Here is a 16,111-nt window from a genome sequence, read left to right on the forward strand (position 1 = left end):
CACAAATACTTCTTATTAGTGTAGGTCGGTTGGTATTGTAAATGGGCCATATCGGTCCATGTTTTGATATAGCTGCCATATAAACCGATCTTGGGCCTTGACTTCTTGAGCCTCTAGAAGACGCAATTCTTATCCGATTAGAATGAAATTTTGCACAACGTGTTTTATTATGATATCCAACAACTGTGCCAAGTATGGTTCAAATCGGTCCATAACCTGATATTGCTGTCATATAAACCGACCTTGGATCATGACCTCTTGAGCCTCTATAGTGCGCAGTTCTTATCCGATTGGAATGAAATTTTGCGCGACGTTGTTTGTTATGATATCCAATAACTGTGCCAAGTATGGTTTAAATCGGTCCATAACCTGATATAGCTGTCATATAAACCGTTCTTGGGTCTTGACTTCTTGAGCCACTAGAAGACGAAATTCTTATCCGATTAGAATGAAGTTTTGCACGACGTGTTTTGTTATGATATCTAACAGCTGTGCCAAGTATGGTTCAAATCGGTCCATAACCTGATATAGCTGTCATATAAACCGACCTTGGATCATGACCTCTTGAGCCTCTATAGTGCGCAGTTCTTATCCGATTGGAATGAAATATTGCGCGACGTTGTTTGTTATGATATCCAACAACTGTGCCAAGTATGGTTTAAATCGGTCCATGTTTTGATATAGCTGCCATATAAACCGATCTTGGGTCTTGACTTCTTGAGCCTCTAGAGTGCGCAATTCTTATCCGATTGGAATGAAATTTTGCACGACGTGTTTTGGTATGATATCCAACAACTGTTTGAAGTATGGCTCAAATTGGTCCATAACCTGATATAGCTGCCATATAAACCGTTCTTGGATCTTAACTTCTTGAGCCTCTAGAGGTCGCAATTGTTATCCGATTTACCTGCAATTTTGTACGACGGATGCTCTCATGACCATCAACATGCGTGTTTATTATGGTCTGAATCTTTTCTTTTATCATTTTTTTGCCTAAGAAGAGATGCCGGAAAAAGATCTCGACAAATGCGATCCATGGTGGAGGGTATATAAGATTCGCCCCGGCCGAACTTAGCACGCTTTTACTTGTTAATGTTGGTACTACCCCACGAATTATTGGGTTGCCCAAAAAGTAATTGCGGATTTTTTAAAAGAAAGTAAATGCATTTTTAATAAAACTTAGAATGAACTTTAATCAAATATACTTTTTTTACACTTTTTTTCTAAATCAAGCTAAAAGTAACAGCTGGTAACTGGCAGAAGAAAGAATGCAATTACAGAGTCACAAGCTGTGGAAAAATTTGTCAACGCCGACTATATGAAAAATCCGCAATTACTTCTTGGGCAACCCAATACAACGGCTGCGTTGGCTAGGTCATGTTGTCAGAATAGATGAAGAAGCTCCAGCAAAGCAGTCTTTTGAAGGCAAACACGGTGGTACACGCAAACCGGGAAGACCAAAAGGCCGATGGAAAGATCAAGTTGTGGGAGACACCTCGAAACTTGGTGTCAGAGATTTTAGAATGAGCGCAGAAGATCGAGGCGCTTGGAACGCTATTCTACGTTCGGCTAGTGGAAGAAATATTCTGTCGTAGCCAATTAAAGTAAAGTAAGTATGTTAGATCTAAAACCTCCCACCTAGTCCTATTAACAAAGGTAGCGGTGTTACCAATATTACGTGTTATTACGTCGTTAGTATTCAAGAATTCTGCCAAGGCTTGGCACCTCTTATTAATGTTGGTACTACCCCACGAATTATTATTAAAGTTGGTACTATCCCTCATTTCCTGTCTGTTTTGATTTCCTCAACAATCGTTGGAGCTCCGTAGGTGGCGATGCCGGAGAGTCAAAAGCAGATAAAGTGATGCCTGGTTCCCCCGCCGGCCTGTCATATTTCGAAATTTAGTTTAAATTTTTACGAAAAATACCTTGCATGGATATCGGTTAAGATTTAGATCTCCGGTTTTGAATTTAAGAGCCCCTAGGATTTGATACAAGGACAAGGAGATTTAATACAAGGACTTCCATTTTTTGTCTGACTAGCATACGTGCTATGTATGATCCGAATCGTTCTATATACTGATATTGCCCTCCATTTAAAGCTATCTCCTAAATTGACTTCTTGAGCCCCTGGTAGCCTTTAATTTTATCCGATTTGGCTTAAATTTTTACGCAAAATACACACATACAAAATCTCGCCCAGATAGGTTCATAAATTGATATAGCCACAATATAAATCGATCCATCGATAATACTTCTTGAGCCCCTAATAGCCTCAATTGTCCACCAATTTGGCTGAAATTTGGAACGGTGTGTTTTGTTACGACGAATAGCTGTGCCAAGTATGGTCTCAAAGAAATGAGAACCTAAACCTTCTAACTGCTTGTGCGGGACACACACACACACACACAAAAGGTGTTCTATAGTCTCTTCTTGCTCGATGGGACAGCTTCTGCAAAAATCGTTGCTGGCAACCTGCAATCTGTCAGCATCTTTTCCAATTAGACAGTGACCTGTCATGACGGACACAATGACTGAGACGTCTGTACTAGCCAATGACAGCAACGCAGTAGACCTCCTCACAACTTGATGAGGCCACATAGTTTTGGAATGCTCACAGTACCCTCTTTGTGACCATCTATCATTCGGGCCTGGTCCTGAAAACTTAGCTTACATATCGCTAGAGGCATACCCACAGATTTCACTGTCCCTGGAGTGTGTAAGGTAGTTCCTAGTCTCTCAAGCTCGCCTGCTTTACGATTCCCTGGAATATCTCTGGGGCCCGGCACCCACAACAGGTGAATTTTGAACTGTTCAGCCATCTCGTTGAGAGATCTGCGACAGTCTAGGGCGGTTTTTGTGTTCTAATTACTTGATAGAAATTACTCCGAAATGGCTTTAAAATTTGTTTTATACTTTTCTAAATTTTAAGATACATATCAAGAAATACTTACTCTAGTTTTTGAATGGTAACCTTCAGTGGTCCAACACGTTCTATTGACGGATGTGGATGTACATATACTCCTTGCGATGGATAATATGTTTTAGGAGTAGACACCGCAGATGGTTTAATAACTGTTTCTTTGACTTCTGGTTCCGCAGGTCTTTCAACTCTGAAACCATATGTGGTGTGTTCCTTCTCCTCGTATATAACCTTTATGGAGTTATAGGACATAGGCCAACCAATTTTAATCTTGAAAACCGCCATACCTTTTGTATCTACATCTGCTTCGAAGATTAATCCATTTATGTCATGTGAGTCTCGTTTGAGAATAAGTTTTGCAGTAGATTTTGCATTTGTCACCGGTGATCCATTGAGTTTTTTGATAATAGCCTTTATTTCAAATGGTATATTGGTTACAAATTTCTTGTCTTTCATATCCACATCAATTGTGTAGCGTGCTTGGTGCAAATTTATAATGGTTGAGGTGTTCTGTTGCAAACCAGTATGCCCTTCTGTCACAGTTGCTATGATTTTGATCCGAGGTATAAATTGATCCATAGCTAGATCCTGATTTAAATCAAATTCAACGTCTGCTTTGCCATATATTTCTACTGTCTTTTGGGCTGCCGGCAAACTGTTGTCAAAATGCGTTTGGTGCACAAAGGACGCTGTTATAGTTGTATTGCCCTGAACAGGTTGACCATGGGTGTATTTCGCACGTACTGTAACCTTAAAAGTCTTGTCAAGTATGGCAATTTTTTCATCCGCTTCGATTTCCACACTAAATTTGGGCAACACATACTTGGCTACCTCAAAATTTTTGAAGGCTTTTCTACCAGCATAGGTATGTGTAACCTGTGTGCCCGGCACAAATTGTCTAGGATATGGACCTTGCATGCCTGGAAAAACTTGCATGGGACGCGCATTTTGCATGCCTGGCACATATTGCCCGGGATGTGCATATTGCATGCTTGGCATAAATTGCCCGCCCTGTACAGTTGCTGGCAAGGAGGGTTTGTTTTGCAACTGAAGTTGCCGTTCCTTTACATTGAGTACCTCTATGGTCCAATCGCCCATCACAGGTTGTTCGGACAATTTGAACTTGCCGCTGTATACACCTTTGGTAAATTGCAACTCCTTCAACTCTTGGATTACATTATGGGCACTGTCATAAATGCGCACTGCCAGATCATTATTGGTTTTGAGCGGCTTACCATCTGAGTCCAAGACTACAACTCTATATTTAACCAATTCGCCCGGCTTGTATAGAGCTTTATCCGTTTGTAAGTAAATATGGCGCTCCGGCTTGCTGAACGTTAAATTCGAAAATCGTTTAAAGATAATTCCACTCATACCTTCGGTTTGCAACTCATAGGTGCCCTCTACCAAAGAGGGAACATTAAACTTGAGTGTTTCAGCAGTGTAGGCAGAGAGTTCTATGGTTTTCGATTCATTATAGGACGGTCCTGTTATGCCCACCTTTATTGTGGCTGGTTCGGGATTATTGTGTAAAGATACAGTGACTGCATATTCGGTGTCAGATTGTATGCTGCCGGGCGCCACAATAGTGTAGTACCTTAAATATGAAGAAGGAAAAGAAAAATACATTATTACGGAATGGTAACTTGCTTAAACGTAGACTCTTGAGCTTATGTAGTCATTCCGTTTGTAACACCTGGAAATATTGATCTGTGATCCCATAAAGTATATAAAGGGTGATTTTTAGGAAAGTTTTTCAAAAAAAAAACAGATAAAATTTAGAAAATTTCATGACATCTTTATTTGAATCGATAGTGCGGTCCATATAATTTAATGTTTGAAGATTATTTCATGCAAATGTTGACCGTGACTGCGCCTCAAATGGTCCATCCGCTTAGTCCAATTTTGGTATCGTAAATGTTGTCTTCCAATGCGTCAATTGAAACTGGTTTGTCTGTATAGACATGAGCTTCAACATAGCCCCACAAAAAATAGTCTAAAGGCATTAAATCGCACGATCTAGGCGATCAATTGACCGATCCCGAATGTAAAATAAAATATACTCTCAATAAGTCCATTGTTACCGCGTGCTGTGTGGCATGTGGTACCGTATTGTTGAAACCACAAGTGCTGCAAGTCAAACTCTTGCATTTTGAGTAAAAAAAGTTGGAAATCGCTCACCATTCACATCATCTTTAAAGAAGTACGGTCCAATGATGCCATCAGCCCATAAACCGCACCAACTGAGACATTTTCTGGATGCATTGGTAGCTCTTGCAATGTTTCTGGCCTATCTTGACTCCAAAATCGACAATTCTGCTTATTTCCATAACCATTGAGACAAAAATTAACTTCATCGCTGAAGAAGAGAAGCATGCGATGATGTTTCTTAACAGAGCACGCATTTGGATAATAAAATTCAATAAATTCCAAGGGTTGTTCGTTTGTTAGACGATTCATGGTTAAATTATACCCAAATTGAAGATGTTTGACAGTGAAACAAAACACGAAACGTGTGTGTTTTGACAATGTTGTCAAAACGATAATAGCTTACAAATCACACTTTATATACTTGATCGCTATTAAATTCTGAGTCGATATATTCCTGATCGTCCCATAATGCTGTGGCATAGCTCAGCTGACAATGTGTCAGGTTCTGCTGCCTCATTTTTCTTTTGTAGGATTACTGCTATTATGTTCTTATTTTGTTTAGGCGGTTAAGGTATCGGTAATGGAAGTGAACAATCTTGTATTTTTGTACCCACCACCATAGGATGGGGTATACTAATCTAGTCATTCCGTTTGTAACATCTCGAAATATTCGTCTAAGACCCCATTAAGTATATAAATTCTTGATCCTCTCGACGTTCTGAGTCGATCTAGCCTTGTCCGTCCGTCCGTCTATTGAAGTCACGATAGAAGTCGAATGCGTAAAGCAAGCAGCTTGAAATTTTGCACAGGTATTTAGTATCAACTAGCCTTCTTTCACTCTTTAATATCTATTTAGAGTGGGGACACTTCGCCCAGAATGTGGATATCTTGCTACTGTAGTCTATGTCCGCCTATGACGCTGAACGGCTGCGTTCGAATCCTGGCGGAACTTCGGACAAAATTAAAAGCGGTGGTTATCCCCTCTTAATGCTGGTGACATTTGCGAGGTACCAACCATGCACGGTCATGTAAAAAATTCTCCCCAAAGTGGTGTCGCACTGCAGCAAATCGTACGGACTTGGCTATAAAAAAGGTCCCTTATCGTTGATAGACTCAACTTGAATCGAACAGCACTCATTGATGTATGAAAAGTTTGCCCCTGCTTGGTTCCGGGCAAATTTTTACTCTATTCCCAAATGCTTTTTGAGCCTCATATTACTGTATTGGTAAATATTTCGGGTTTAGGGGTATTTCGAGGGTGGTCACTTGGTCATCAAAGTAAATATAAGATTCGTGCTCTAGTTTCCGAAACATTTCGTATGAGTCCCATAATGGCATGATCAATAAATAAGTTGTGTTTAATGGTGGGATGGACCCCAAGGTCTCTGTCCCGAAAATGAACATAAATTTCCCGAAAATCAATAAATATCCACCCAAATAGCTTTTATATAATAGGGAGGTAATTTGGGGTGGGGCGGCTCCCTAAACACATGGCTCTACAATCTCCGAGATCTGGTATTTTTGAAATTAGGGTAGAAAAAAGTGCTTTTTAGGGGTGACATTTCGATTCAAATATGGATATCAAATTTGTGTCCAATCCCAAATCCCTCTACTTTGAACCCCATTTTGTCATGGTCGGTAAGTATGAAGCGTTTGGAGGGTGTTTTGGGGCTGGGGAGGCCACTGGCCACTTTGCTCTAAAAATAGATTTCAAATTCGTTCTTTACTCCCAAATACCGTTGATTTGAGCTCCATATTGCTATAGTCAGAAATAAAGTTCAGTTTAAGAGGTGATTGGGTGCGTACCCCCAAAATTGGATATCAAATTCGTCCCATATTGCCATAATGGATAAATTAATCTATTCGACGTATTTTTAGGAGGAAAAGAGCCACCTTGACTTGAACGCAAATTTTAATGTCATATTTTTAATCTACTCCCAAATATCTTTCGTTTGAATCCCATATAGCCATGGTCGGCTGATATGCCCATTTGGGTTTATTTAGGGGTGAGACGACCTCTCATTACATGGACCAAATTTTATATGCCATATTTGTAATCTACGGCCGGATACTTTTCATTTGAGTCCCATATTAATAGGAACGTCGAATATTTCCATTAAGAGGAGTTTTTGGGTTGGGACGGCCCGCTTAGTACTTGGACCCAAAATTTAATATGATTTTCATTTTCTAGTCGCCAATACCTTTAATTTGATACCCATATTGTGCCTCATCAGTCCTCTTTTCGATTTGGGTGGCGTTTTTGATGTAAGGGAGTGGGTCAGCCACCATCCGATATCTAAAAATTATATAACCTATGTTTCCTTTTTTTTATTCTACAGAACAAACAAACAAACCGAGTCGCATATAGTCACGATGGGTCATATGCCCACTGGGGAGTTTTTGGGGGGTGGGGTGACCCCCTACACTTCGATCTGATTTTGTATGCCAGATTCGTTATCTATTCACGAATACCTTTCATTTAAGCCCCATTTTGATATGGACACCAATTTTTCTGTTTTTAGACATTTTGGGATTAGTGCGACTTCCTGGGTACTTGAACCCAATTTTTAATACCATATTCGCATTCTACTCTTTAATACCTTTCATTTGATATCCATATTGTCTTTATCGGTCCACTTGTGATTTTGGGTGGTATTTTTGGGGTAGCGGGGAGGTCCGTCCCCTTACGATATTAACAAATTATAAAGCATATTTCTTCTTCTTGACCATATTCGTAATCTACTCTCGAATACCTTTTATTTGAGTCCCATATTGTCATGATCGTCAAATAAACCAATTTTAAGGGTTTTGGGGCTGGGGCGCCCCCTCCCGATATCAAAAAATTACATAGCCTATGTTTCCTTCCAGACCAACCTAAACAATCTGTGAAAATTTCAAGGTAATCGGTTCAGCCGCTTTTAAGTCTATACGGAATAAACAAACAAACCGACAAACATATCGGTTCACATTTAGATATAGCTCCCGTATAAACCGATCACCAGATTTTACTTCTCGAGCCCCTGGAAGCCGCTATTTTTGTCCGATTTGGCTGAAATTTTACATGTATTGTTCTGTTATGACCAACAACTGTGCTAATTGCGGTATTAATTGATTTATATCATGATTTAGCTTCCATATAAACCGATCTCTCGATTTGACTTCCTGAGCCCTTACAAGCCTCAATTTTTGTCCGATTTGGCATGTAATGTTCTGTTACGACTTCTAATAACTGCTCCAAATACGGCCAAAATCAGTCTATAACCTGATATAGCTCCCATATAAACCGATCTCCCGATTTGACTTCTTAGGTCCTTACAAGATGCAGTATTTGTTCGATATGGCTGAAATTTTGCATGTGGTGTTCTGTTACGACTGCCAAAAACTGTGCCAAATACGCTCCAAATCGGCCTATTACCTGATATAGCTCCTATATTAATTTGCTGATTTGACAGAAGTTTGGTATGAATTGTAGAATAAAATAATGCCCTTCAACTAGATTTACAATAGTTGGCAAACATTTTTATCAGAATCCATGGTGTTGGGTTGTCAAGATTCGGCCCGGTCGAATTTAGCAGGCTTTTACTTGTTTGGATCTTTGCCAGTATCTGGCGTAGTATCGTAAGATCATTTAAACTCAATCTTACGCACATAATCGGTGCGGCAAGTGATAGCATGTGTAGGACATGTGTAGGACATGTGAGGAAGATGATGAGACGTTGGAGTATGCCTATAGTGGCATGGGGCGGATAATTATCCGCTCCCTCTTTTCAACCTAACCTAACCTAATATCGATGTTGATCGTTGAGATGGCAAACCCCAACGGTTCAGATTTGGATATAGCTCCAATATAAAGTGGTGCTTCAAGATGACGTCTTGAGCCCCTAGAAGCCTTAATTATTATCCGATTGAGCAAAAATTATTCCTGTAGTGCTCTGTTACGCCTTTCGACGATCGTGCCAAGTATGGTCCGAATCGGTCTATAACCTGATATTGCTCTCATATTTGATGTCTTAAGCCACTAGAAGCTTTATTTGGTATTCGATTAAGCTGAAATTGTATACATAGTGTTCCGTTATGACTATCAACGATAGCTCCCATTCGAACCGATCACCCGATTTGAGTTTGTTATAACCTGATAGAGATCCCATATAAACCTGCCTTGACATCTTGAACCCCTAAAATCCATGTTATCCGATAAGTATTGTCCCAATCGGTCTTCAACCTATACACCGATAAGCCTTCTACGGCCCCTAGAAGCTTCAAGTTTTGCCTGTTTTGGTAGAAATTTGGTTGTAGAGCAGAATCCATGGTTGGCCCGGCCTAACTTAGTACGTTTTTTATTGATAAAGTTTAGAGTTATTTCAGATTGATTTTGCCAGGATATGCATTAATATATTGAAGTAGTAGAATAGGAAATTTAGATCAACATTTAGGGCCAAGAATCATAGTGGCCGACCGCTTCACCGATGTGGACAATATGGGACTCAAATGAAAGCTATTTGGGAGTAGTTTAAAAATCTGATATCAAAGTTTGCCGCCACTTCTCAGGAGGTCCTCCCCTCCTCCTAAAGACTCAAACGGAAATGTAGACTGTTAGGAAAGATACGTGACTTAAAGGAAAGATATTCGGAAATAGAATCAGGAGTAGAGAATGAATCTAATAAAAGTGCAAGTGCACTTTAAACAGATATGAAGTCTGGTACAATATGGAATATACAAACAAGGACAAGAATGAATTTGATTTCCAAATTTGGGGACAAGTATCTGGGGGCAAGCCACAAAACCACTCTAATGGACAAGAAGTGGAACTACAGGGAACTAAAAGGAAGGGACATGTTGGACTTTAAAACTATTGTATCGGATATGGTATTTATGAGTCGAGACGGGTTTTTCAATAATGACTTCATTACCTTTTTTATACCCTCCACCATATGATGAGGGTATACTAATTTCGTCGTTCCGTTTGTAACACATCGAAATATTGATCTGAGACCCAACAAAGTATATATATTCCTGATCGTCTTGAACTTCTAAGTCGATTTAGCCATGTCCGTCCGTCTGTCTTTCGAAATCCCGCTAACTTTAGAAGGAGTAAAGCTAGGCGCATGGACAAAAGCTTGCTCAAAAAGTTCTTACTAGTGTAGTTCAGGTGGTGTTGTAAATGTGCCAAATCGGTTCATGATTTGATATAGCTGCCCTATAAACCGATAATGGGTCTTGACTTCTTAAGCTTCTACAGTGCGCAATTCTTATCCGATTTGGCTGAAATTTTTATCATGACTTCCAACAACAGTGTTAAGTATGGTCTAAATCAGTTCATAACCTGATATAGATGCCAAATAAACCGACTTCTTGAGCCTCTAGAGGGAGCAATAGTTATCCAATTTGGTTGAAATTTTGTATATGTAGTTTTGTTATGACTTCCAACAACTGCGCCAAATATGATCCAAATCTGTCTCTAACCTGGTATAGTCGCCATAAAATCCGATCTCCCGGTTAGATTTCTTGAGCTTCAAGAGGGCGCAATTCTAATTTCAAGCGGCTAGCTTTACTCCTTTGAAAGTTAGCGTACTTTCGGTAGACAGACGGATGGACATGGCAAGATCGACATAAAATGTCAAGAATATATAGTATATACTTTATGGAATACTAGACGAATATTTCGAGGAATTACAAACAGAATGATGAAATTAGTATATCCCCATCCTATGGTGCAGGGTTTTAAAATAGCATAGAATTTGTTTTCAGCAGATTTATGTACTTAAAACAGCAGATTTTGTTTGCTGATTTAGCTGATCGAAATGTTTGTTAATACAACAGCCCAATGTTTTCTGAAACAGCAGCCATTTTCAGCAGACAAATACTGCTGTTTTGAATAACAAACTTGGCTGAGTGTAGGCATATACTAAACGGTCTTAGTACAATATGAGACTCCAGTGAAAGGAACCTAAAAAATATTGACTCTCTAACCATTTTGACCACACAGTGGCTACCCAGTGGCAAGGTAATACCAATCCAGTATGGATGAGCTGAAGATAGCCATTGTACGGGAACATGAAAAAATAGCGGCAGATTACATTCGTGCAGCTGCAACTCGTATTTTATCAACTCATGGGAATAGTCAAGGCAAAAGGTGGCACAAAATCTTGACTCGTCAGCTATATCTTAATATTTTTCGATTTAGACTAAAGTCGGCATGAATATCAAGGAGTCTAACACAACTCACTGGACCTAATTTTTTCCAAATCGGATAATAATCACTGTTTTTATTGGCCTTACACTCGATAGCCCACCTTGAAACATACTCCGTCTACAAACAAAAAAGAAAACAAGTTAAGTTCAGCCGGGCCGAACTTTGGATACCCACCACCTCGGGTATATACGTAAACCACCTTTGGTCATAATCCAATGAAAATGGATAATTTATGTCTCCATAGCAGCTATATCGAAATATGATCCGATTTGGCCCAAATGTAAGTGTCGAATTACATTGAGTGGTCTAATAAGTACGAGTCATTGTTCAATTTTGTAGAACAAAATATTGGCTTTTTTGGTAGCTATATCCAAATATAGACCGTTCTGAACCATAAAGTATACGGATGTCAAAAAGCTTAACATAAGTAACTGTGTCAAATTTCAGCGAAAGCGGATATAAATGCGCCTTTAATGGGGCCAAGACTTTAAATCGAGAGATCGGTCTAAATGGAAACTATATCCAAATCTAAACCGATCTGGGCCAAATTGATGAAGTATGTCGAAGGGCCCAACACAACTAACTGTCCCAAATTTCGACGACATCGGACAATAAATGCGCCTTTTATGGGCCCAAAACTTTAAATCACCTTCTATGGGGCCAAGACTTTAAATGCAGAGATCGGTCTATATGGCAGCTATATCCTATTCTGGGCCGATCGGGGCCAAATTGAAGAAGGATGTCGTGGGGCCTAACACAACTCACTGTTTCGAATTTCAGGAGAAATCGGATAATTAATGCGCCTTTTACGGGTCTAAGACTTTATATCGAGAGATCGGTCTATATGGCAGCTATATCCAAATCTGAACCGATTTGAGCAAAATTGGAGAAGGATGTTGAAGGGCTTAACACTACTCACAGTCCTAAGTTTCGGCGATATCGGACAAAAAATGCGCCCTCTATGGGCCCCAGACATTAAATCGAGAAATCGGTCAATATGGCAGCTTTAGCCAAAACTGGCTCTGTCGGGGCCAAATTGAAGAAGGATGTCAAGTGGCCTAAAAAAACTCACTGTCTCAAATTTAAGCAAGATCGGATAATAAATGTGATTTTTATGGGCCTAAGACCTTAAATCGGGAGACCTGTCTATATGGGGGCTATATTAAGATAAAGTCCGTTAAAGCCCATCTTCAACCATAACCTGCATATGAACATAAAAAGAATCTGTGCAAAGTTACAGCTCAATATCTCAAATTTTAAAGACTGTAGTGTATTTTCAACCTACAGACGGACGGACATGGCTAGATAGTCGTAGATTTTTATGTTGATCAAGAATATATTGGGTTGCCCAAAAAGTAATTGCGGATTTTTCATATAGTCGGCGTTGACAAATTTTTTCACAGCTTGTGACTCTGTAATTGCATTCTTTCTTCTGTCAGTTATCAGCTGTTACTGTTAGCTTGCTTTAGAAAAAAAGTATATTTGATTAAAGTTCATTCTAAGTTTTATTAAAAATGCATTTACTTTCTTTAAAAAACTCCGCAATTCATTTTTGGGCATCCATATATACTTTAAAGGGTCGGAAATGGATATTTCGATGTGTCGCAAACGGATTGACAAAATGTATATACCTTCGGTGGTAGGTAAAAATAAGCAAGAGCGTGCTAAGTTCGACCGGGCCGAATCTTATATACCCTCCACCATTGATCGCATTTGTCGAGTTCTATGCGCGGTATCTCTTTTTAGACAAACATAGAATATTGAATAAGAACTGTTATGCTATTGGAGCTATATCAAGTTATAGCCCGATTCGGACCATAAATGAATGCTGAACATTGTAGAAACCATTGTGTAATATTTCAGTTCATTCGGATAAGAATAGCGTCTTGTAGTGGCTCAAAAAGCAAGATCGGGAGATACGTTTATATGGGAGCTGTATCAAGCTTTGATCGATTCAGACCAGTTGTACAAAAGTCTCTAGGGGTTCAAGAAGTCAAGATCCCAGATCGGTTTGTATGGCAGCTATATCAGGTTATGTACCGATTTACGCCATACTTCGCACAGTTATTGGAAGTCGCAACAAAACACCTCATGCGAAATTTCAGCCAAATTGTATGAGAATTGCGCTCTCTAGGGGTTCAAGAAGTCAATATCCCAGATCGGTTTATATGGCAGCTATATCAGGTTCTATACCTATTTACACCATACTTAGCACAGTTATTGGAAGTCATAACAAAACACCTCACGCAAAATTTCAGCTAAATCGGATAAGAATTGCGCGCTCTATTCGCTCAAGAAATCAAGATCCAAGATCGGTTTATATGACAGCTATACCAGATTATGAACCGATTTGAATTATACTTAGCACAGTTGTTGAAAGTGATACCAAAACACTACGTGGAAATTTCAGGTAAATCGGGAGAGAATTACGCCCTCTAGAGGCTCAAGAAGTCAAGATCCAAGATCGGTTTATATAGCAGCTATATCAAAACATGAACCGATTTAAAAGCATACTTAGCGTAGTTGTTGGAAGTGCTACCAAAACATTACGTGCAAAATTTCAATTAAATCGGATGAGAATTGCGCCCTCTAGACGTTCAAGAAGTCAAGGCCCAAGATCGGTTTATATGACAGCTATACCAGATTATGAACCGATTTCAATCATACTTAGCACAGTTGTTGCAAGTGATACGAAAACACTACGAGCAAAATTTCAGGTAAATTGGGAGAGAATTACGCCCTCTAGAGGCTCAAGAAGTCAAGATCCAAGATCGGTTTATATGGCAGCTATATCAAAGCATGAACCGATTTAAAAGCATACTTAGCGTAGTTGTTTAAAGTGCTACCAAAACACAACGTGCAGATTTTCAATAAAATTGGATAAGAATTGTGCCCTCTAGTGGCTCAAGAAGTCAAGACCCTAGATCGGTTTATATGGCAGCTAAATCAAAATATGGACCGATTTTGCCCATTTACAATACCAACCGACCTACACTAATAAAAAGTATTTGTGCAAAATTTCAAGCGGCTAGCTTTACTCCTTCGAAAGTTTGCGTGCTTTCGACAGACAGACAGACGGACGGACGGCCAGACGGACGGACGGCCAGACGGACAGACATGGCTAGATCGACTTAAAATGACATAACGATCAAGAATATATATACTTAATGGGGTCTTAGATGCATATTTCGAGGTGTTACAAACAGAATGACGAAATATTTATACCCCCATCCTATGGTGGAGGGTATAAAAAGATATATGTGCAAAGTTTAAGCATATATCTTATGCTTTAAACACTGATTTCAATAGCAAACAGACGGACAGTCGGAGGGACATGGCTGGGTTGTTTTTCATTTTTCACGACATAGAATACGTACACTTTATAGAATCGGTAAAGGATATTTTGATGTGTTACAAACGGAATAACAAAATCTTTATATCTCCTTCCTTCAGCAGTGGCGGGGGTTTATTCTCTATTTCGACTTTAGATGCCAGGGGGCTAAAAAATTTGTATATTTAATCCTGTCTACAGATAATATTTTGAGGTAAAAAAGCCAAATGACGAAAACATATTTTTTACGAGCTGACCTTTTTAATATTATAGCGATTTTCCTGATCCTCTGATTTCAAGCTTGGAGCTTATAAACATAAGATAGAAAAAAAAACAATTGGAACTTAGCCAACAATTAAGTCCAAATCTAAACCTTGTATATTGAGTATACTTACCCATTTGCGTTAACCGATATGGAAAAACCCCAAATCACAAAAATGAAACAAATGAATTGTTTCATTTTATCACCTTTCACTTTCACAGCTTTCTCTGACTTGTTCCAACCCTGGCTCGACTTAAACTAAATGCTAGACTGAGAATTTGTTATCACTTAGGCCTATACAACCTCCATTGCATACATATTTAATGGGAATGGAAATGCAATATATAAGTTTGAATATTTAGTAGATTCCTCGTTAGGAGTATCTTCGAATAGGAGATTCTTAGAATAGGTAGATAAGAGATTCGGTTTGTTTTACTTTAACAACATGCGTTTATATAGAATTTAATAATTGTTTAATTCCTTATCGCATGACAAGAATAAGTCACCAAATTATCTGTTGAGACCAAAAGGGCACTTAAAATTACCATAACTAGTCTGTACACATTGACCCACTGCGGTTTGCATACAAATTGTGGAAGATTAATGTTAAATATTTGTTTGCCCACCAACATAGGATGATATTAATCTAGTCGTTCCGTTTTTAAAACGTCGAAATATTGATCTGCGACCCTATTAAATATATTGGGTTGCCCAAAAAGTAATTGCCGGTAATATAGTAGTAATATAGTCGGCGTTGACAAATTTGTTCAACGGCTTGTGACTCTGTAATTGCATTCTTTCTTCTGTCAGTTATCAGCTGTTACTTTTAGCTTGCTTTAGAAAAAAAGTGCGCGAAATTTTGTTTACATTTGTTTGTTTGGCGTCAATTTTAATATGGGTACCACATGTATTGAAAGAAATTCATTTAACAAACCGAATCAACGCTTGTGATATGCACCTTAAACGCAATGAATTCGATCCGTTTTTAAAACGAATCATAACTGGAGTTAAAAAATGGATTGTTTACAACAACGTTAGTCGAAAACGATCATGGTCCAAGCATGGTGAACCAGCTCAAACCACTTCAAAGGCTGATATCCACCAAAAGAAGGTTATGCTGTCTGTTTGGTGGGATTGGAAGGGTGTGGTATATTTTGAGCTGCTTCCAAGGAACCAAACGATTAATTCGGATGTTTACTGTCAACAATTGGACAAATTGAATACAGCCATCAAGGAGAAGCGACCAGAATT

At 39.0% G+C, this 16,111-nt stretch overlaps 1 protein-coding gene across 1 annotated transcript in view; it reads right to left on the reverse strand.

The window, feature by feature from the left end:
• The window catches only part of LOC106084945 (CD109 antigen), a 35,853-nt gene extending 20,723 nt beyond the window's left edge, over positions 1 to 15,130 (reverse strand). The window contains exons 1-2 of the mRNA XM_013248928.2: positions 14,994 to 15,130; positions 2,955 to 4,520 (exon numbers count right to left, since the gene is read on the reverse strand). Of these exons, the coding sequence (XP_013104382.2) occupies positions 2,955 to 4,520; positions 14,994 to 15,058 (1,631 nt within the window). The 5' untranslated portion in view covers positions 15,059 to 15,130. The remainder of the gene's footprint in view (positions 1 to 2,954; positions 4,521 to 14,993) is intronic.
• Between the last annotated feature and the right edge of the window lie 981 nt (positions 15,131 to 16,111).

Source organism: Stomoxys calcitrans, chromosome 3, assembly GCF_963082655.1.
Source record: "Stomoxys calcitrans chromosome 3, idStoCalc2.1, whole genome shotgun sequence".
Lineage (NCBI taxonomy): Eukaryota > Metazoa > Arthropoda > Insecta > Diptera > Muscidae > Stomoxys > Stomoxys calcitrans.